This window comes from Genypterus blacodes, unplaced genomic scaffold (assembly GCF_046128005.1).
Source record: "Genypterus blacodes isolate CSIRO-AG114 ecotype Tasmania unplaced genomic scaffold, CSIRO-AGI_Gbla_v1 ptg000099l_1, whole genome shotgun sequence".
In the NCBI taxonomy this organism is placed as follows: Eukaryota; Metazoa; Chordata; class Actinopteri; order Ophidiiformes; family Ophidiidae; genus Genypterus; species Genypterus blacodes.
The window spans coordinates 1,250,334-1,272,500 of NW_027466903.1; the positions used below are offsets into that span (position 1 = coordinate 1,250,334).

Consider the following 22,167-nt stretch of genomic DNA (forward strand, 5'->3'; position numbering starts at 1 on the left):
ATAAATTCTACACCAAAACACTTCACTGTCATATGCTGCTTCTACAGTTCTATCTCTCTTTTGCTCATCATTCATCCTCTCCTCCTCCTCCTCCTTCTTCTTCTTTCTCTCCACCCTCGCTCTCTTTCTTGCTGCATTCCTCCTCCGCTTTCTTATCGTCATCCTCCCTCCCTCCTTCCCTCCCTCCCTCCTTCCTTCCCTCCCTCCTTCCCTCCCTCCCTCGCCCGCTGGCCCAGCCTGTTGCATGCAGCCCTCTCTCTGGTCTCAGGTCTCTGAGGAGTGTGTTTTCCGCCGGCGTGTTACGCTGAGTCATGTCACACGCGTGTTTGGACATGTCAAAGTGGGGTGTTGATGTGATGTTGACATATGCTGCCGGAGGGAGAGCGAGAGAGAGAGAGGTTATCTTAGGTCAGAGGAAGGCAAAGGACAAAGCTATAGCCTGAGGAAGAGTATTTTGTCATTATCCTGCGATTGTTATAACTGATGATGAATGAGATGGCATCCAAGATTCATCATTCTTGGATGTGATTGGTCAATCGCTATCACGTTACAGAGTCTACAGTTTACAGTCTAGGCTACATAACCTAACCAGACCCTTAACCTAGGAATGTAAACTTTGGGTATTGGTTTGTTTTGTCTCAGCTACTTCTTCTGTATTGGGTACAGACTTCTAGAAGCGTTACACATCACACTGAATTTCCTGGTAAATCTACCAATTTGATAGATCTAGATGAAAAAAGGGCCGATTCCTATCAAACAATAATCCCCATTCAAAGTTATGAATGTAATAACAATCTAATTGAAATATAAAATATTCAGTGAAGTATTAGATTCTTCTATTTGACAGGTTTTGTTTGATAAGTGTCCTCTTCATCATCCAGCTTTATCCAAACTCTTCATGATTTCTTGCTTGCAGTTGCGTCGCGCTTATTTGCTTATCATATTTTTCAATTGTAAAATGTCAATCTGCAACTTAATTAACTGAGACAGACGCAGTGGAGTAAAAAGTCAAACCTTTCCATCTGAACGTCCAGGTTGGCGTGTATGTTTACACAGTAGCAACTTTAAGGGTTCTGTGTGTGAACGGGAGTACAGTGAAGAATCCAGGGTGGCGTCCTAAAGGTTAAAGGGAGCAGAGAAGAAAGCTGAAGTGAACTGATATGTTATCTGCTGACCTCAACTAACCCCCATACACACACACACACACACATACTCCTGTGTCTGTGCACCAAACACCACTCATGTCCATCTCTTTTCTGTATCTTTAGTATGGATCAACAGCTCTGCCAATATTCCTGTTTCAATTCACATTCTGAGCACTGGAGCACTTGAATGGATTAGAAGTGAATGAATCTCTGGATTTCAGCTGAATCGATACTCTGTCTTTGTATCGATTGCCAGATCAAATCGGCCATTCGTCTCGTGCCGCGGCTTTTAAATCTGCCCGTGTGTCGTCTCTCTTCCCTCTCTCCTCCTCCGTGTTCACTCCGTCTCCCTTATCTCATCCAGTGTCGTGAGATAGTGGTGGGAGAAATGTGGCTCCTCTGCTCCAAAGTGACTATCATTTTCAGCTGTGTAAATCTCAGTGTGTGTGTGTGTGTGTATCTGACACCGCATCAGCTCGCAGCTCCACCTCACATATTATACAGCTCCTCGCAGCTTCTCACGGAGATGTTTACAAGGGTCGATAATGAAATCACTGATAAAGGAAAGGCGGTCAGTAGTCTCCTGACGCTGTGCGGCTCATATCACCGCACCTGTAATCACCCAGTGAGACCAGTTACATCCATTGTACTGCCAGTATACCCAGTAATCACCTCTAATGACTATAATGCCACTGACAAAGATAAGGAAGATAAAGAAGATAATAAAGAGAACAGAGTCTTCATTGTTTTCTCAATCGTCCTTATTAGGCTGAACTCTGAGAGTAGGGCTGTCACCATCCATTGTTATCATAATGGATTAATCTGATTTTGATTCTTAAATGAGTAATCAACATTTCTCTATGTATAGACAAGAAGGAGAAATTAATATTCCAAATTTCCAATCCCAATTTATCAAAATTCAACCAATTCCATGATATGGATGAGCCATGAACCATTAGGACAAACAAAATGCAGGCTCTTTTTGCAGCATCAAAACACTGCTGCATTATGTTTTGTTTTTTATGTGAAATGTCCCCAGCCAACTGATGCCCGTGGCCTTTCCTGGCTCTGACCCTCATCCTTTTTGTGCCACAATGTACAACTTACATTTTTAACGATTGTCAATCGTTTTTAATCAAATAGTCATTTGAAATCGATCGACCCTGCGTCCTCAAATGTGGACATTACATTTTTCCTTCCCTACAGCTTATAGGTCATGGTGTTTTTGCTGCCCCCTTAGAAAACCTAGCAGATAGAATGAAGAAATATATGTTTTATACTGCGTTCATATGTAGAACACCTATGATCACACTCCCCACTTTTTGGACTATTGCAAGTTTTTGCATTGAAATTGGGTCAATATTCACTGGTGACTGGTGTCTTATGTTATATTTTTAATTTTTCCTGTTCAAAGACAATGTTTTAAGTTTTATACATATTAAGTCCCACTAATCCCACAAAGCAAGGAGAAATTAAAAAATAAATGTCTTGGTCTCAGGAGGTTAATGGTGACAGACCTGGTTGAGATCCAGGTTGAAACAGGTGACCTCTGCCAACAAGCCTCCCCTTTCCCTTGTGCTCAACCATTTTGTCTTGTGTCAACACACAGTAACGTATAAAATACTCATTTAATTGATTTTGGCCCAATATTTTGGCCAGAGATTTGGGGTGGAAACCCCTGGTTGCCATGTTTCACTGGCATGCAACACATGGCATGTTATAGTAAAAAGAGGAGCTGTGAATGTCAGAGGCTCAATTTCTCCCTTGAAATTGAGTTTGGCCGAGGATTGGACAGTGCAGTGCGCCAAACTGTTTCTGGTCGCCACGGGAGACTGTGAATAATACATTGTTAAAAGCACAGCACACCCATTCTCAACTCAAAGCAGCAAAACACACGCTTTCTGTGTTCACACTTCATTGTGCATGCGTGCCTGTGTGTGTGTGTGTGTGTGTGTGTGTGTGTGTGTGTGTGTGTGTGTGTGTGTGTGTGTGTGTGTGTGTGCTTGTGTGTGTGTGTGTGTGTGTGTGTGTCAGTGTGTGTGTGTGTGTAGGATGTGGTAGCGTCTCCTCTTTCCATTCCTACCCCCCTCCCTCATTCAGGAAGTAGACTAATGGCATTTTAGAGGATGGAGGGAGCGGGAAAGAGTAATAGAGAATGAGCGAGAGAGAGAGAGAGAGAGAGGAGGGACGGAGTTCCTTCCTGTGTGGTGTGTCATTTGTATATCCTGTTATACTGGGGTGGCCTTGAAACTCAGTGGCAAAAGCCATCCCCACCCCATCACCACCCCCCACCTAAAGGCTCTCCAATGACACCCAGTATACCAGCAATTTGGGATTATAAACCTCCACTGCACCTTTCAATCTTCTTGCACTCTCACATGCATCTGAAAATAAAATACAGTATGTTATAATCCCGCCATAGTGTAACATAACCTCTTCTGACAGAGAAGCAGCGTTAACCTTAGTCGCACTGGTGATTAAAACCAATTTTTTCCGATTGTGTATAGATGCAAAATGATGTCAAAATGAGACAGCAAACTAAAGGCAGAGTGGTGAAGAAAGCAGACAGACAATGCAGAGAGAGAGAGAGAAATAGACGCAGAGAGAGAGTGAGAGAGAGAGAGGGAGAGGAGAGAGAGAGAATAGACAGACACCGGCAGCCTTTTGAGATTCCACTCACGCATCTCTGAGTGTCTCTGTCTCTGTCTGAAAATGACTCCCCACCTTTACACACATACACGCACAAGTATGCATGCATTACACACACATTAGTGAGGAACACACACACGTTCAGAAAACATAGCGATGAAAAAGCCTTGTAAGTTATTTTATTAAGCACTACTGAGGCCTTGGTGTGATGGGACTAGAGTGTGTCAATGTAGAAGCGAGGTGCTGTGTGTTGCAGGTACACTAGATTTAACTCTCTGATATGAACAAATAGGTCCTTTTTTGCTCAATTTAAATCCATATTTGCCATTTTTTCCCCCATGAGGCATTTTGTGGTGTTCTAATCAACAGACAGGACATCTAAAAAACTCTCATTTCAGCAGTCATTCCACGCTTATCACATACAACAAAGGATGCTTGATAAGATAAAGCAGCGCAGTGGAACTGTGGCAGTAAAATGCATTGTACGCTGCAGTACAAAGAATGTGATTGTACACAGTGGCACAGTGTGTTTAGCTCTGTGATGGCTGACTGACTGAATGAAGGTACACACCCCTGTTTGCTTTCATCCAAATCTGAAGAACTTTTAACCGAGGAGAAAACTCATGTGTTCATCTGCTTTCAATGAATGAATAAACCCTTTCTCAGCCAGTGATGTAATTTGGACTCCATTTTGTGTATTTCGCGGTGTGCATATTCAGTAACGTTGTACTATGGTGAATACCGCGATGTGTGTGTGTGTGGGCTGGTGTGTGTGTGTGTCTGTGTGTGTGTGTGAATGTGTGTGTCCGGTGTACTGTAGCTTTCGCCTGGAGGGTGGCCTTTTGCATAATTTATGCCGGAAATGAGTTTGCCAGGAGATGCAGGTGTTCATCTGAGGATACGCAGGAGCCGCATCGAGTTTCATCACAAACACAGTCCTCTACTTACAACAGCAATAAACTAGTGCTGAATGGAGAAATGGTGGCCGGGACAGAAAGACAAAGTGGGAGAACCCAGGGTGGCAGTTATTGTCTCATTCTGAGAGTCTTATGACTGCCCTGAGTCCCTCTGACCTCCCACTAGAAAAGGACAGAGGAGAGAAAGGAGAACTGAGAAAATCAGAGGAGAGATTAACTTTTATTGGAAGGGGAATGGATTGGAACGCAGAAACGGTCTTGTTCTTTATAGAGCATTACAATAAGTATTATTTATTGCCATTAATACAAGAACAATAATCTATAGTATAATCCTTGACATTTCCAGTCAGTAAGTGGTCTGATATTTAACACTGGGTTATAGTGCTTCACTTCACCTCCTCTAATTATTTGTTTCAACAGTGTTTATCAATCTCTCTGAGCAAATGTCTAACTATATTACCTCACCAATACATATTGTGTACCGTGCACAGACACACACACACACACAATGATGATTCTCATTATCAGTGTATTATTTACTGTGTGCCTGTGTGTTTGAAAAGGTTAAGTGCTGGAATCTGAAGAGCTTGGCTGCAGTTCAGTATTTCAACTGAAATACCTGACAGGAGTTTTAAACAATGTTGTAAGTGTGACAGTCAGTACTAAACACTGACTTTCTGTTCGCGGTGCTATGTAACGGAGCATCGGGTCAAACATGACGCTGTCAAGAGGAGCTGTTATGGTGCATCTGAACTGTTTCCTAACAATGGAATGAATCTATGACTATACAGAAGTGCAGAGAGAACACAGACTGTGTAAGTGAGTGTAATCAGCATAGGGAATTTTCAAAGAGTCTACGTCTAAACTAGTTAAGTTATAGCATTCTGGGGGTATTTTGTGATCACTAGGTCTATGGATCAACAGAACCAGTATAGAGTATTGCTTCTCTGTCATTTGATTGCCTCTTTCACCACCACTGCCTCAGCTGCTCTTTGTTAGGCCTAGAATGCTCACACTGTGTTCTGAAGTGTTCACAGGCTTCGTCTTCCGTACACTGGGGCCTTTCAACTCTGGTTTTCCCCCTCAGCACTTGGAGCGGCCCAGCCAGCTCATACTGTTATCGTGACCATCGGTCCAGTTATACTGACCTTACAGATGCTTTTCTCACTGCTTCATCAGGAAATAACTGTCAGGCTCTCGTCTAGACTTTAATTCCATTCACGTGTTTTGTCTGCAGTTTTGTCTGAACGGGGATTTTTCTTTGGTTTGGATTTGTTCTTCTTGCAACAGCGTCAGACATACATAAATAAATGTGCTCTCAGCTTGTAATTTGGCGAGGAGCAGCCATGCAGCAGCAGTGCAGCAGGCTAGTAAACAGTAGGAGCATAATGATGATAAATCGACAATAGATTGAGTTCTATCAGCAGAGGAAGAGGCACTGAAATACTTTAAAGCCTTAAAATACTTCAGATGTAATGCCAGAGAGGAAAATACTGCATTAAAGGTAAAGGGTTGAGTACAATTAAACATGTATGAGCAGCAATCACCTTCCAAAGTACCAGTACTCTGTGTAATGTATCACCTAGGCCCAATCACTGTGGGGAAAGAAATTGCAAGAATCCTCAAAATAGGAGATATGTTTTCAATGTTTGTCAATTTGTGACAAACTTGTGTCTCCAGTTATCTGTATTTTTGTGTCATTTCACCATTCTCTTCCCCAAAAGTTCAGTGCGGTTCATCCTGATTTGCTGATGTCATCTCAGTCATTCTGGTGTTTCATAATCAAGACTGGCTGTGTTTGTGCCAGTGGTCTTGTTGATGTTGTTGTTGTTGTTGTTGTCGCAGGGTGCTGCTGGCTTTTGGGCAGCCAGAAACCTGCCGTGTTGCATTTCTTTATTTATTTCCTTGTTGCTGTATTTGGTAAATGCTGCTCCGTCAGCAGGTCAGCTAGATTTTTTTTTCTTCCCCCCAACTTTCGCTGTAATAGACACTCAGACACTTACATGCACATACACACACAGGCCATGTGCACACACACACTCATAATCTCTGCTTTGTCCTCTTTTTCCCTCTCTCTCTCTCCCTCTCTCTCTCTCTCCCTCTTGCTACCTGTGTGTGTGTGTGTGTGTATGTGTGCGTGTGTGTGTGTGTGTGTCTTTGTGGGAAGGCAAACTCAGCAGACCTCCAGGCTGCCAGTGAGTAAAAGGCATTCTGGGTAATCCACAGTGCAAGAAGTGAAAAAAAAAAAAAAACAACTCAGGACATCACAAAATGCTCTTGCACACACACACACACACACACACACACACACATAAACACTTTGAAATCCAGTCTCTCACCACTGAACCACAGAGATACAATATCCATCTGTGTCCATCTGTACGTTCATCTGCTGAGACAAACACAGGCTCTGTGTGAGGAGCATCAGAATGAAAAGGCTGCGCTGCATCCTGAGCTCTGTTCCCCAACATTACAGATCTGGAGATACAAGGGAGATATGAAGGGAGGGAGCGAGGGAATGGCGAGTGGGTAGTGGTGGTGGTGGTGCAGGAGTGTCATCAGCCTGCTTTTATCTCAGCTCTGATGATACCTTGTGCCGGTCTGACCTAAAAAGTCAGCTGGTACAAACTTCACAGACTGTGGGCTTCTTACACCAAGCTGATGCCAGAGAGAGGAGAGAGAGAGAAAGAGAGAGAGACAAAGAGGGGATGGATGTGTGGCACGCGCTCCACTATTGATGGTCATCTGTGTCTCTGTTGAGGATGAGGAAGAGGCCGTCGTTTTGGCTGGCAGTGCCGGGTTAGTTCAGCAGTACAATGCCACAGGAAGCAGACAGAGGCAGTGTTGAAATGTGCCAGCGCCGCCCGTCTGGGACAAGCACAACAAAAAACACACAAGGTATAAAAATACCCCGAGCTCAACCAGCGTGGCAGGGCATCTGCAGAGACAGGAAATATCCCAGAGAGCGAGAGAGAGAGAGGGAGAGGGAGAGGGAGAGAGGGAGGTATGAGGAGACCAGAGAGTGCCAAAATTGCTGCTCCTTTTTTATTACTCTTTAATTGTGTTGTTTTGTGTGTGTATGTGTCTTGCAGAGTGCAGCAGCAGCTCCGAGCCCCGTGCTTGGGAACCTTCCCCCAGGAGATGGCATGCCAGTGGGACCCGTCCCTCCAGGATTCTTTCAGGTCTGCATTGCACACGCACACAGAGAGAGAGAGAGAGAGAGAGAGAGAGAGAGAGAGAGAGAGAGAGAGAGAGAGAGAGAGAGAGAGAGAGAGACAGAGAGAGAGAGAGATCAGGGGTGTCTTCAGTTCACCCACACATATTAGAGGAAAAGGCCACAGGTTAAATTATGGCCCATAATTCATTGACTGGAACTGATCTGTAGCTGCTGGCGTTCCTCCTCCAGTCAATTCACTTCCAGGGTTTTGAATAATCATGGATGTGTGATGTGTTTGTCAAAATGTGCTTTGATTGTGGTGTGTTATGCTGTGTGTTCATATAAAACACAGAGAACAGATTCTGACAGGAGAAACAAGTCTCCCAAAGACAAACACACACACACACACACACACACACAGCTTTGCCCCAGATGATCTCTGTTTTCCGTCAGAAGAACTCAAGTCAACCGCACATTGATTAACCATCATTATCAGTCAGATTCAGACATACGCCTCTGACACGCCGATCAATAACCTTCATAGTCATTCCTCGGCTCCATTTTCATTTAAAAAAAACACACGCTTGAGTGCAAGCAGCGTTTTCCATGTTACATCTTCTGAAGATCAATTGCTCTTTGAAGACTTGAAGTTATTAAGGCCGATCAGCTGATGAGACACAAGTCAAATCGCCCAGAAACTGCTGAATTAATGAATTCATTCATTCATTCATTCATTTATTGGTCACTTGCTTACTTATTGCCACAAGGTCTTTGTTCAATCATCAGCACTGACTGACATTTTCATTTCAGACCCTGACCAAAACAAGCGAAGCATTGCCCTCTAGTGGTTTATTATAGTACTGCTGCTTCATCCCAGGAGCATCATCAATATCATCAATATCATGACATTGCAATAAATAAGCACACTCAGCATTGCAAGAGTCTGTGGAGAGCGCTACAAAAGAGCTTTTTGCACACACACACACACACACACAGCACGCACACTATATCTGTCTTTTCCCAACAGTTCTATCAATGAAAACGAGGTCATTTTGCCCATTCTGCTCTTATGAAGCTTGTGTGTAATAGAAACATTGTATTTGTGTGGTCAGAGACTTATCAGGGGTTCTCAAGGGTCGACAACAAGATGGACAAATGCACAATGATTCTGTACTCGCCGGGTACTGCCTGTGATTGTTGCTTTGAGTTCAGCAGGCTCCCTTCACCCTTGCAGACTTTCGTTTCTTCCTGTAAAAGTCTTTGGCTGGATTCCATTTCGGCCCTCAGATGATTGCGTCGTTTCAGTTTGGGAGTTTTTTAGGCAGTAACCAAGAAGGTATCTTTGGCAGAAGTGTGTGGAACAGTTGGTAGGCTATTCTATTGGATCAATCAGTACCCGATCTGAGATACAGGGTGTTACGGTTTTGCCACTACATCTCGCTGAACTCTTCCAACCTTTGACTTTTTAAGATATGAAACCCATTCATTCTAAAATGCGCCTAAGCTGATATGCTTCACTCATTTTCGACCAAGATGCCAGATTCCTTATCATACTGAGATCATGAGGTGAAATCACAAGAGTTAGATGTTAAGGCTCACAACTTACCATTCAACCTCTGAGTGAGTCCTGCAGGTGTGTAGGCGGTGTGCACCCGAGGCTTTGATCCCATATGTTTCTCTGCTTGTTTTGACAGCCGTTTATGTCGCCACGGTACCCAGGAGGACCCAGACCCCCCCTCAGATTACCCAACCAGGTAAGAGCTACGCTGACACCTGCAGGCTGCAGGCGGAACAGAAGGGCAGAGTCTGTGTGATGATGATGATGGTGATGAGTTCTCTCCCCTCTGTAGGGACTTGGAGGAGTCCCGGGTAGCCAGCCTATGTTACCCAGTGGGATGGACCCCACAAGACAGCAAGGTACACACACACACACACACACACACACAGTGCGAGGGAGAGATTCAACAGCAGAAGGTGATAGGCAACAAAGACATTTAGCAATTAATTCCACTCCTGTCAGCCTAAAGCAAGAAGATAAGAGCAGGGATCAGCAATGGCAGACTGTTTACCTGCTCTGACAAATCCTGGTATTAAGTATTGAATTTTAAGGATTTAAGATTGCTTTGTTCTATAAGGACAGTGTGTATTTTAATGAACATTTAGAATCAATGTACAATTGATCGTCCTTTAGCAGGCTGATTAAAGATTAAAATGTCTGCATGCAAACAGATCATACCACTGCATCCATCTATCACAAATCCATACGATTTACGTTCAATCCACACAGTTACAACCCTGTGTAATGGTAGGTTCACTTTATTGTAAGGTGCTGCTGCATGTGGTGCTAACAGAATGCAGATGAATCCTGCCATGTCCTTAAATTATGCAAATGAAAGCCCTTTGAATGCACTGTCCTGAAAGAGAGTGATGACTGCTGTGATATCAAGGGTTTTCTGTTTTTCAGGACATCCAAATATGTGCGGCCCGATGCAGAGGATGACCCCGCCCAGAGGCATGGTCCCTCTTGGGCCCCAGGTATGTGGACCGGACGCTTCATGTGGATATTTCACACTGAATTGGCTTATTTTAATTTACCTTCTTGTTTTTTCTGTGGTATTGCTTTTATTTGTAGAGTTATGGAGGTGGAATGAGGCCACCCCTGAACGCTCTGGTTGGCCCTGGGATGCCTGGCATGAATATGTGAGTCCCTCTCTCTCATTATGTTTGACCTCTAAAGTGTAAATTAACTCCCACACGCACCTAAATGTCCTGAAGGACGACTTTAAAAGACAGGCCTTCTCAATCTCTCCCTGCAGTTAGATGCAGGCAGCCATTTCCTTTATGTAACCTTTAATTACCGCTGCACTGTAAGTTCCTGGCTCACCGCTGAGAGGCCCTTTCTTCTGTTTTGTCTTCTTTTTGTATTTTCGCTCTCCTTTTTGTTCCCATTACCTCTTGTTTCATTCCTACAGACTTGGCAACAACACGGCCTGTTGTTGCCAAGTGTGCAGGAATGAATTGAGGAAGATTGAGAGCTTGCCAGAAGCTGAAAAGTGTGTGTGTGTGTGTGTGTGTGTGTGTGTGTGTGTGTGTGTGTGTGTGTGTGTGTGTGTGTGTGTGTGTGTGTGTGTGTGTGTGTGAATGTTCTAGGGGACCTGGTGGTGGGAGACCCTGGCCAAATCCAAACTCCAATTCCGTAAGTGGCCACACAAACACCTTCTTCACAGATCAGCCGTTAGCAGTGGTTTCACTCCTTTCCTAACTTCTCTCTGTATGTCTGCAGACGCCGTACTCGTCTGCGTCTCCAGGAAGTTATGTGGTACGTACGTTTAACATGGAATGGTCTTGTTTACTTGGCTGCACTTCATGAAGTAATCTCACAATTTGAATTTCAGGGACCTCCAGGTGGAGGGGGGCCGCCGGGCACCCCTATAATGCCCAGTCCAGCAGGTGAGCTGTGTGTGTGTGTGTGTGTGTGTGTGTGAGAGAGAGAGAGAGAGAGAGAAAGAAAGAAAGAAAGAAAGAAAGAAAGAAAGAAAGAAAGGGGGCGGAGCCTGCAGTGTAATGTCGACTGATCTTTATTCCCACATTCTGATTCAACAGATTCAACCAACTCTGGAGACAACATGTACACGATGATCAACGCAGTTCCTCCAGGTGGAAGTCGACCGAATGTGAGGCAACACACCTGCTGTGTCTGAGTGTACCTGAGTGTGAATGCTTACTGTTGGTTGACCTTTTCATCTCTCTGTGTTCTGGTGTCTGCTGTGCACCAACCACTGTGCTGCCCTGTTAATGTTCCCTCAGTTTCCTATGGGAGCAGCTGGTGATGGTCCATTAGGGGGAATGGCTGGAATGGAGCCCCATCACATGAATGGATCATTAGGTACCAGCACACACACACACACACACACACACACACAAACACACACACACACACACACACACACACACACACACACACACACACACACACACACACAAACAAAGATTGTTTTGGACAACATTTCAGTTATTATCTTCAATATTTACAAATCAGATGGGGAAAAAATCGATATCAGAGTAATCTCATTCATCTCATTTCATTATAAAGACAGCATGACACAGATGATGTAAACAACATGTATGAAGGGAAATAAGCTCCTGGTGAAAAAGGATCTAAACAGAACCACTGTCCTTTATTGATTGATTGATTTCTCCTAATTCCTCTGTCAGGGTCTGGTGATATGGACAGTCTCCCCAAGGTAGGAAGAGACCTTTATCCTCTCTGCTTATTCACATGATGATTGTTCTAATTCAAGTCATATCTAACATCCATCCATGTTTGTGTCTGCATGACAGAACTCTCCTGGTAACCTGAGTATGAGCAACCAGCCCGGAACCCCCAGGGAGGACGGAGAGATGGGGGGAAACTTCCTCAACCCTTTTCAGAATGAAAGTGTGAGTTTGCTGTCATCTTCTGTATGGTCTGGTTGGAGGGATCTGAGGTGTGTGTGTGTGTGTGTGTGTGTGTGTGTGTGTGTGTGTGTGTGTGTTTGGTTTGTGTCTTTCTCACCAACACACACTCTTTGGTCTCTCCGTCTCTGCAGTATTCTCCAAACATGACGATGAGTGTGTGAAGCCTTTGATCCAGCCAGCTGGTGTTGATTGGTGAGAGACGCAGAGAGACAGGATGTGATGTCAACTCGGCCAGTGACTCCTCCCCCAACAGCTGCCCAGTCAGGACAGTTGCCCCAGGCTCTGTACCACCCCACCCACCCCTCCACCCTATGGTTTCTGTCCTCGTCTCCTCTGCCCCGCCCCTCCTCCTGTAATAAGTGGTAAACTCTTCATCATATCAGTTCTTCCTCTGCAAACTACGAGACTGTACAAAGGAGCCAAATTCAGATCACCTGGAGGAGAACTCTGTATATTTATATCCTGTGTGGACAGTCGCGGGCGAGTCATTCTGTGTCCTGCAGGTCACAGGGTTCATTACCCAAAGCTGCCGCTAGCACAGCAAACAGGCCAGTAAACTAATGTGTCTCCTGTTTTCAGTTCTCGCAGATTTGCTGAGAAAAGGGACCGATTTTAATCGAAAAAATTTAAGTGTCACATGGAAAAACGCAGCAATCTTTTTTTTCCTGTTTCTTCTGTTCCCAAACAAACAGCAAACGACCTCGTCCACTCACGATGAAGGGACAGATCACATTTACTCTTCCACAAAGTGTATTTGGGACTTCAGGACTTAACTTTGTGTCAAGTATTTTAAACAGGTGTGCTAGTCTGGATCAGATAAACACTGACACTGTGCTTTTGTTTTTATATTATGGGTTTCTGATCTATCCATCTGATCTATTTTCATTACCGGCCCAGATCTCAAAACAAACAAAGACCAATAAGATAAAGTTTGCATTTATTCTCTTTTTCCCCAAACATGAATTACTGAAAGTGTTTGTTGGTATTTGGGGTAAAGCGTCACATTGTGATGAATGTTTGGGTTGAAGGTATCGTCGCTCACTGTTTGGAAATGTTTGGAAATGAGCAGAACGGATCTCGAATAAAATGAGAGAGCAAGTTTTGCTGACAACTAGTACAGACGGAAATTTGAAACCTTTCTGATCCTTCTCTGTTGTGATCCCACTCCAGATTTTACATTCAAGCACAGGAAGAGAAAAGCAGAAGTGACAGAGAGATAAATCAAATCTGGTAATGATCCACCTTCCAGGGAACTCTAAACCTGCTTTCATTTGATGTGCCAGTTTTGTTTCTTAATTGTTCCTCTGGTTTTCAGTCTGTAAACAATTCACTGTTTTAGAATGACTACTCACAAACGCACATGAAGTGAAACAAAGATAAAGGACATGTGTTTCTGCGCCTGACACGCTTTGGGAACAGAACGTTAAGGTCAGACAGAAGGTAAAAACTGTAAAAACATGACGCCAACAGCCTCTCGGTCAATCTTTCCTCCTCGTCATCCGCATGAACTGTGACCTCAGTTTGACTTTGACACTTACTTGGTACATAAAAGGTAAAATAGGCCTGTTTGCATTCAATGTTTTAAACCTTTTTCACTGCCCAGGATGTATTATCATCGTGTATAAAAGGACAATATGCCTGTGAACATTCTCCTCTCCCGTCCCTGACAGCAAAGTGTACAGCTCCAAATGTAGCTCCTCTGTCTTGTATGTGTATTTGATATTATTATTATTAATATTATTATTGTTATTATTCATTTTAAAAGCTGGAAGGGAAGGATGGACTGACGATGCACCGTCACAACTGAACAGATATTTTGTTTGTTTCTGTTTCGGTTTGAAGCCATAAGTGGGAGCATAATGCATCTGTAAATGGGCTCATGTTCTCTGTTCTGTTGCAGTAGGTGGGATTCCATTTGTGATGTGTTCCTTTTCTCTTTTTTAATTCTTGTATTATGTTTTTGTAAATACACGAGAAGTACTTCATGGATTTTGAATATGCTGGTATAAAGCTTCTCTTCCCTTAGTTAGCGTCTGCTACTGTTTATTTGCCAAGGTCGTGTGTATGAAGAGGAGTATAGACGTGCGTGCGTGCGTGCGTGCGTGCGTGCGTGCGTGCGTGCGTGCGTGCGTGCGTGCGTGCGTGCGTGCGTGTGTGTGTGTGTTATTGCTCCAGATGTGGAGCAGTAAAAAGTCCCTCTGTGGGGTAAAATCCTCCAAAAGCAACACACCAGAGGCCTGAGTTTGTCCCCCGAGTCCCACAGGTCAAAGCCCTCCAGCCTCTCATCAACACAGACTGAAGTAACTCATGTGTTGCACAGGAGCAGCTCACTGACTCTCAGGCCCTCTGACCCCTGACCCCTGACCTCTGACCTGAAGCCTCTCATGTGAGCGAGACAAGATAGAGATGACACATGAGATTCTTTCTTTCTTTCTTTCTTTCTTTCTTTCTTTCTTTCTTTCTTTCTTTCTTTCTTTCTTTCTTTCTTTCTTTCTTTCCGTCTTTCTTTCCTCATCATACTGTTACTCTTGACCTCAGGACCTTTTTTCTCCCTGCAGCTTCCTGGGAAGTGTTATGTAAGTGTCTCTGAAGAAGAAAGGTGCCATTGTCCAACCGTCTCAGCTGTCCTCTTGTTCTATCAGAGAGTATGGGTTTCCATGTGTGGATGGAATTACAATAGTTGATGTAACCGCTAATGTTATGAGAAGAGGACATTACATGAGGGGGACATTTTAGTTCTGTGTGTGCGTGCGTGCGTATGTGTATGTGCTCACGTGTGTGTGTGTGTGTGTGTGTGTGTGTGTGTGTGTGTGTGTGTATGTTTGTGTGGTGTGTGTGTGTGTGTGTGTGTGTGTGTGTGTGTGTGTAGGGCCCTGCATGGATCTCACTGTGAAAGATAAAGGGGTCTCAGTATTCAGTGCCTGCCAGCTGGCTGTTACATAAGGTGATAAACAGAACACAAGTTATTGTGCTTGTTTGTGTGCAGGTCTCTCTCTCTCTCTCTCTCTCATCCTCTGTGTGTGTGTGGCCCAGCCCACCGTTGCAGGACACCTCCCCTGGTTCTCCTTTGAGTAGACGCTGGCTGGCAGCTCTGTAGTGTCTCTCGTCATGGCTGCACAGCTGCTGGTGGCCCTGTTGGCTCTCAGCTCTCTGGTTGCTGCTGCTGATCCGTCTGATCCAGACTGTAAAGCTCTGGTCAAACCTCTGGTCCTGGACAGCCACAGCCCCGTGAGTATCCCACAGGTTTGAGCAGCAATCGGAGCTCTGAGCAGGACTTGATGCTTACTTTTCTCCCAAGGAGCTCACGAAAAACCTTAGACATTAGATGTATAAAATAGTGTGATAAGGGATAAGAGGAGACGTTTATGAGCCAAATGATTTCATTTATTTCAATGCAAAAAGCTGTTTTTTGAATATAACTATTTATTTAACAATTCTGTAATTATTTATACTAGTTTAAACCAACTTTTGTTGGTGACAACAGATGTTATTGAAATAAATGAAGGTACATGACTTACTTACTTTATCTTTTCCCCAAGGATTAATCTAATGATAATTAGATAATTAATAAACATATAATAATTATATTAATCTGCAAATGCAATGGATGACTGATGATATGATGTGGAATGAAATGGGAGATAATAAGAATAAAGACTCCAACAGGAGAGCAGATTCTGATATTGTTATCAGAAGAAAAACTTTTTTTTTAACTCAGGTTTGACTGGTTTTTGATTGTTGTTTTACTTCAAAAACTGAAGAAAGAACAAAAAGGAAAATCAACAAAAATGGCTTCAGTCTCTAAGATGCTAATATTACTGCATGATAGCAGACAAACAGATAAACAGGATGATATCTAGAATCAGCAAAAGAGTTGATTTTTCCTCCTATTTTGTCATTTCCTTTATTCCTGACTTTAAATGTGTTGTTACATCTGGTTGTTTATGAAGCTTTGGTGACAATCAGTATAGTCGATGTCTACTGAAGGAGTAAAGCGTTTGTGTGTTTGCGTGTGTGCAGATCTATGGGAAGTGGGTGTTGGCTGTGGGCATGTGGGACGAGCCCGGTCTGAAGTCGGACCTGGTGACGGTGAACACCTCCTGGGTGGAGCTGTCGGCCTCCTCAGACAGCGGAGTGTTAGCCGTCTACTGGGCAGATCGCCTGTGAGCACGCCCACGTCTTTAATGTTCATCTGAATGTTTGTTTTCCAGTGTACGAATGTATAAATGTATTTTCTTTTCTTTCCACTGAAGAACTGATGGCAGATGTATTCAGGGTGGAACCAATGCCACCATCACAGGGATGACCAGTCACATCACATGTACGTATTTGTGTTTTGTATGTTTTACGTATTTATAGCTCCAAATATCTGGATTTGTGTATTTGACGTTTTGTTATTCACTGTTTCACAATGGATTTAACCTTGAAATAGAAGCTCACGTGCCTCTTTAACCTCATCCTATCGTTCCATAGTTACTATCAACGGTCACACTTCGTACCATGATGGGAAATACTACGCCACCTGCCCCGACTGCCTCCTGTCTGAAGACACCACCTTGCTCCCCGACGGCAAGAATAAGGGCCGATACATGTTTCTCTTCAGTGAGTCTCCGTGGCTTGTTCCTGTTCTCTTTTTAAGCCAGACGTACATCGACTCAATCCGTGTTTAATGGAATAATACTGCCATATGTTTACAGCACGAAGTGGAACACTGGAGGCGTCTGAGCTCGAGACCTTTAAGAAGCAAGCCGAGTGTCTCAACTTCATCCCTGAGTATTTCCATGGAGGAACAGGTCAGACAACAGATTTGACATTTCCCCATGAAAGAAAAAGCCTCTTTGATTCCATATTTATGCTTCATCTTCCTTTTTTTAATGTTTCTCTTCTTCCAGATCTTTGTGCAGACAGCAGGGAAACTGCCAAGGCTGCTGAGAATACTGAGAACGGAGAGACGACCGAGGCTGCAGGAAACTAAAGCTGCACTTCCTGTGATCTATCCAAACAAATCCAGCCTAACCTGTGCTTACTAGTGTTGTGCTTGTGCATGTTCACTGATATAACTTACTTTTGTGGATTGAATATTTTTGTTTTTGTACAGGAATGGTCAGACAAACAGCAAGAGGAGATGGGCTCGGTTAGTTAGGTCACTGTGGATGTGATTCTGCTGGGATTTGTAATGTGAATTATTGTGAGTTTCTTAGTGGAGAAAAAGTGAAATCTGAATAGCTTGTGGTTTGTTTTGGAAGGTGGAAGAGTTTCTAACTGTGTCCTGTATGAGATACTGCAAATAAAAACAACTTGTACTCTCCCACTCTCTCTGCGCCAATTTCTGGATTTTCTGCACTTTCTTTGTTCTAACATCTCTTAATCCTTTATCAAAAGCTTTTATTAGTGCGTTTGTGCTCCAGGAAACGGTAACAAAGACGTCGCTGGGTGATATCACCATTAGCATCAGCCGCTGGGAAAAACCAGTGTCACCCTGCAGTAAGAAAAGCTGTTTCGTATCCTTTATATTCAGGTCGTGGCTCTTTGCCCGAGTTCATTATGTGCAGCAGACTGAAGCTGGGCTAAAGAAATGTGCACGGCTGTTAAAAAGGCCTCCAATGGTGCAAGCAGGAACCATCTCCTCCCCCGTATTAGCAATTACACAACAACCCTGTTTGTCTCTGAGAGCCCGGAGGGGAAATGAATCAGCATTAGAGGTTGTTCTGTTGCAGTTTGGGGGCGAAATCCTCTGCATCTCATCCTCCTCATCTCTCCGCCATGGATCTCCGTGTTGTTTTGCCTCTGCTGGCCCTCGCTGCTGCCGCTCTCGCTGCTGCGTCTTCGCCTGAATGCAAGGACCTGGTCAAGCCCTTCATACCCGAGGAGCCCACCCTGGTACGTTTGGCTTCATTTTGTTTTTAAAAAGCACTGAATAGTTCTAGTGTGCCTATTTCTGCATTTTTTTCTGATTGACTTCTCACAAGATTGAATGTATTTACATGGAAGTTGACTGTTTCTTATGTGCAGATATTTGGGAAATGGGTGTACGTGATGGGGGCTGGTGAGCCCAAACCTTACCACAAGGCACTGGAGTCTCTAAAAAGCTCCTGGATACACTTATCGCCCACATCGGACAGTCAAATTGTGACTCTAAGCTGGGGAGATCACTGCCTGTAAGTCTGGATAATAAGCAAACACCGTATTTCACCTACATATATGGAAAATAAAGCGCAGAAGTCAATTGAAAGTTATTCTTGTTCCTCAGAAATCGCTGCATGGTGGGTGAGGTCAACGCCACAGTGACGGGACTGGCCACCACATTTCGCAGTGAGTGGTGCCTGGTAGCATATTGGACATGTTTGATTGTGATTCTGTTTACTAATCTGTCTACCGTCGCTGTCGTCAAAGAAAATCTGTCGGATCACAAGGGCCATATTCTCCAGACCTGCTCGGACTGCCTGCTGTGGACGGACACGTTCAGGAACGGGGACGTCACTGGGAGATACCTGCTGCAGTTCAGTGAGTCCTCTCTGCACAAACATCTGCACAGAGTCCACTTTACACTGTGAATTTATTCTTCTTTAAATCCTTTCTTTTTCTCAGCGAGGACAGGAAAGATTGATCCTAAAGATGTGGAAATTTTCAAGAAACAGCTCGGATGTCTGAACTTCCCGCTGAGCTTCTACAGCTATGATGGCAAAACAGGTCAGTGGGGTTTTGTCACTTTATCATAGTTCTGATGATGTCGCCTTTGAGACCCTGCAGCCCGCACACACAGCCACAGGGGGGTGATGCTGCAGTGTGAGACAGAGCTGCACACACACCACCAGAGTGGAGCTACACACAAGTTGGAAATAAGGGAATCTATGAACCTGTAAAAAGGTTTTAAAATCATTACATTATTGTGTTAAATATCGTCAGCGATTGTGTCAGTTTACAGCTGATGTCATCAATTTTAACATAACATTGTTGACTAACAGCGTTCAGGCAATGAATAATTTAGATATATATCAAATCACCAGTGACTTGAGTAAAAGTAGAGATATGTTCAAGTTAAACTTTATAAAAATACTAAAAGGAATTTAGGTGTTTATGTTGATTTTAATTAAATAAAGTAACTATCTAAGTATTGAAGTAAAATCAACAAATTGAAGATTTGTGACTCCTTTCTTGAAACATTTCAACTTTATTCTCATAATATTTTGACTTTTACCCGAAATGGCCTGAAGACTTGAAGTTGTGGATTAAAACTATACATTATATTTCAGGGATGTAGTGAAGTAAAAGTAATTGTTTGCAAATACTCAACTTAAATACAAATTCTCCCAAGACATATTGAAGTATTATAATGTATTTCTACTTATTACTTCCAAAAATGACAAGATACACACATAAGAGGAAGATCAGTTGAACATGTGATGATGATGATGTGACTGTACACAGTGTATCGTTTTCAAAAGGCAATGAAATGGAAATAATGATGTCATGATTGAAGTGAAGGAAAACGGCAGCGGAGCAAACTGGCTCCATGATTCCCCAGATATCTGACTTGCATGGAGGCGTTTGTATCCGTCTGAGTGTTTATCTTTGTTTGGTTTTCCTGTTTCAGCTCTGTGTGCAGATGACAGTGACGGCACAGAGTGAGCAAGAAGAAGAAAACAAACACAAGCGTGTGAAGAAGAACATCGTAGGATCAATTATCTTTGTCAAATACACACGTTTAGGGTTCATTAACGCTGATAAATAAAATGATTGACTTTCTGTATTTACTCATGAAAACTAACATTTCATGATGTTTTGCACATACATGAAAACTGTGGCGTTAATTTCCCTTTCTTGTCTTGAAATAATACACTTACTACATCACATCTATTATTTCTTGAGAGTAAATCTTTATTATTGTTCACTTAATTCCTGTAATTCATTGAAAATAAAGACATGAAACTAAAGAGACAGTTGTGAAATGAGTCCAGTACAGAAATACCACACATACAGGCATACAGCTCATGATAACTGGTGGAAGTAAACAAGAAAGGTCATGTAAATAACCATAAATCAAATATACTCAGAGTTACTGTAAGTGCAAATAAATCCAGCACTTCCTGGCACTGGACACAATCAAAACATTTGTCCAAACTTTACACTGAACTTGAATTCTGTAATGATTTTAGAGGGTGAAAGTCTGAGGAAGGACCTCAAAGTCTTGTTCCTTCCATCCATTGCCTCAAGTGTCCAGTCTGCTGTACTGGCTGCTCACACCAATCTGCACGCTCTCCATCTTACATGACCTGGTGCTCGCTGTCCGTCCGCTGGTTCTTGTACTTTCTGTTTCTGAGGTGCTCTTTGCTAGTCTCTTGCATCCCAGCAGTGCAGCCACCTGCCTCTGACACTGAGAGGAGCCAAAGTAGTAGATGACAGGATCCAGGCAGCAGCTCAGGCTGCCCAGACACATGGAGAGCAGGTACGCCTGGTAGGAAGTGTCGCTGCTCTGGTGAGACAGCTGGATGTAGTGAACCATCAGGATGATGTTGGTAGGAGTGAAGCAGACCACAAACACCACCAGCACAGCCACAGCCATCACCATCGCTCTACTCTTCTTGGATCGGTTGTCCACGTTGGCAGCGGCCAGGGCCTGGATGATCCGCACATAACACACAGTGGTGAAGATGAGAGGAAGGAAGAAGAAAACAGAAGAGTAGATGGGGAAGAAGTAAAGGTAGTAAGCTTGTAGTTTTTCCACATCCTGGACGTCGTGGCAGGTGGTGATGTCCAGGTCTGGCAAATGGATGGTCTGTCCTGAGAGGAGCAGGGGGGAAACGCCTCCGAGCGCCAACAGCCACATGGCGGCGCACACAGCTGAGGCGGTGTGAGGGCTGCGCCACGTCAGCGACGCCATCGGGTAAACCACAGCCAGGAAGCGATCAATGCTGATACACATGATGAGCAGGACCGAGCAGTACATGTTGCAGTAGAAGGCTGCTGTGACAACTCTGCACATGAAGGAGCCGTAGATCCAGTTGTTGCCATGGTAATGGTAGGCAATCTTAAATGGAAGGAGCAGGCCGAACAGCAGGTCAGCACAGGCCAGGTTCAGCATGTAGATCACTGCCGGTTTCTTAGGTCGGATTCGTCGCACAAACATCACCGTGGCAACAAGGTTGAGGGGTACACTGATGATGAAGACGAAGGTGTAAACAGAGGGGACAAAGTATGTTGCCAGGTGACCCTGGAGAAAACCTTTGGCCTCCTCTGAGACAACGAAGAGCTTCTTGGGGGTGCGATGTGAGCCGTGCTGACTGTGCCTGTGCACCGGCTCAGGCCCCCCACCTGAGCCCGACCCCCTGTCGTCCCTCAGGCTGTCCAGCACGGACAGGCCCATGTAGTCAAACGGCTCATCAGTAACAGTTACAAAATGACCAGAAAACGTCCGCAGGGAGGGCATGGAGCCTTAAAGAGACAGACAACAGAATGTTAGACTCAGATGACCAATGTTTGGTAACTTACCTCTGCTGAGCCTAATTTAAAATACACAAACGTCTACAGAGGCCACTCATCTATCAACTGTATACAGGTTCTGTTCTGTTGGGTTTATATATGCAAATTGTAGAAATGCTGAGAGAAGTGAGGTTGGTGACCCGGCCCATAATGGAAGGATATATTATTACTACTACATGTATGAAGTATTAAAATGTGTGACTGACTAAACTTGAAGAACACTAAGAATCATTTTTGGATGTTGCTTTTATCTACTTTGACTTTTACTTCCAGGATTCCAGCAAAGTCATTTTATTTGAATTTATAGTTGATGACATTTTGGTCACCCCATAGAGCATTATTACAGCAGATGTTATTATCA

At 43.8% G+C, this 22,167-nt stretch overlaps 3 protein-coding genes across 3 annotated transcripts in view; 2 read left to right on the forward strand and 1 right to left on the reverse strand.

The window, feature by feature from the left end:
• Positions 1-13,754, forward strand: part of LOC143008186 (single-stranded DNA-binding protein 2) — a 42,586-nt gene extending 28,832 nt beyond the window's left edge. Inside the window, exons 5-17 of the mRNA XM_076159819.1 lie at positions 7,804-7,893; positions 9,563-9,622; positions 9,719-9,785; positions 10,333-10,403; positions 10,501-10,568; positions 11,019-11,064; positions 11,152-11,187; positions 11,264-11,318; positions 11,472-11,542; positions 11,676-11,754; positions 12,084-12,112; positions 12,210-12,308; positions 12,458-13,754. Coding sequence (XP_076015934.1) covers positions 7,804-7,893; positions 9,563-9,622; positions 9,719-9,785; positions 10,333-10,403; positions 10,501-10,568; positions 11,019-11,064; positions 11,152-11,187; positions 11,264-11,318; positions 11,472-11,542; positions 11,676-11,754; positions 12,084-12,112; positions 12,210-12,308; positions 12,458-12,487 — 801 coding nt within the window. The 3' untranslated portion in view covers positions 12,488-13,754. The remainder of the gene's footprint in view (positions 1-7,803; positions 7,894-9,562; positions 9,623-9,718; positions 9,786-10,332; positions 10,404-10,500; positions 10,569-11,018; positions 11,065-11,151; positions 11,188-11,263; positions 11,319-11,471; positions 11,543-11,675; positions 11,755-12,083; positions 12,113-12,209; positions 12,309-12,457) is intronic.
• A 1,624-nt stretch (positions 13,755-15,378) lies between these two features.
• On the forward strand, positions 15,379-17,634 carry LOC143008164 (uncharacterized). The gene is made up of 6 exons (XM_076159791.1): positions 15,379-15,554; positions 16,347-16,489; positions 16,580-16,647; positions 16,800-16,928; positions 17,024-17,119; positions 17,219-17,634. Exons 1-6 carry the CDS (start codon positions 15,435-15,437, stop codon positions 17,299-17,301), a joined length of 639 nt encoding a protein of 212 aa, XP_076015906.1. The 5' UTR covers positions 15,379-15,434; the 3' UTR covers positions 17,302-17,634.
• A 2,713-nt stretch (positions 17,635-20,347) lies between these two features.
• The window catches only part of f2r (coagulation factor II (thrombin) receptor), a 2,507-nt gene continuing 687 nt past the window's right edge, over positions 20,348-22,167 (reverse strand). Inside the window, exon 2 of the mRNA XM_076159907.1 lies at positions 20,348-21,758. Coding sequence (XP_076016022.1) covers positions 20,536-21,758 — 1,223 coding nt within the window. The 3' untranslated portion in view covers positions 20,348-20,535. The remainder of the gene's footprint in view (positions 21,759-22,167) is intronic.

Bases quoted from the DNA above. Each gene is read 5' to 3' on its own strand.
- LOC143008164 (XM_076159791.1), top strand. From the start codon at position 15,435: ATGGCTGCACAGCTGCTGGTGGCCCTGTTGGCTCTCAGCTCTCTGGTT. The intron at 16,490-16,579 runs GTGAGCACGCCC...TTTCCACTGAAG, and splicing joins GTCTACTGGGCAGATCGCCT to AACTGATGGCAGATGTATTC. The intron at 17,120-17,218 runs GTCAGACAACAG...CTCTTCTTCCAG, and splicing joins GTATTTCCATGGAGGAACAG to ATCTTTGTGCAGACAGCAGG.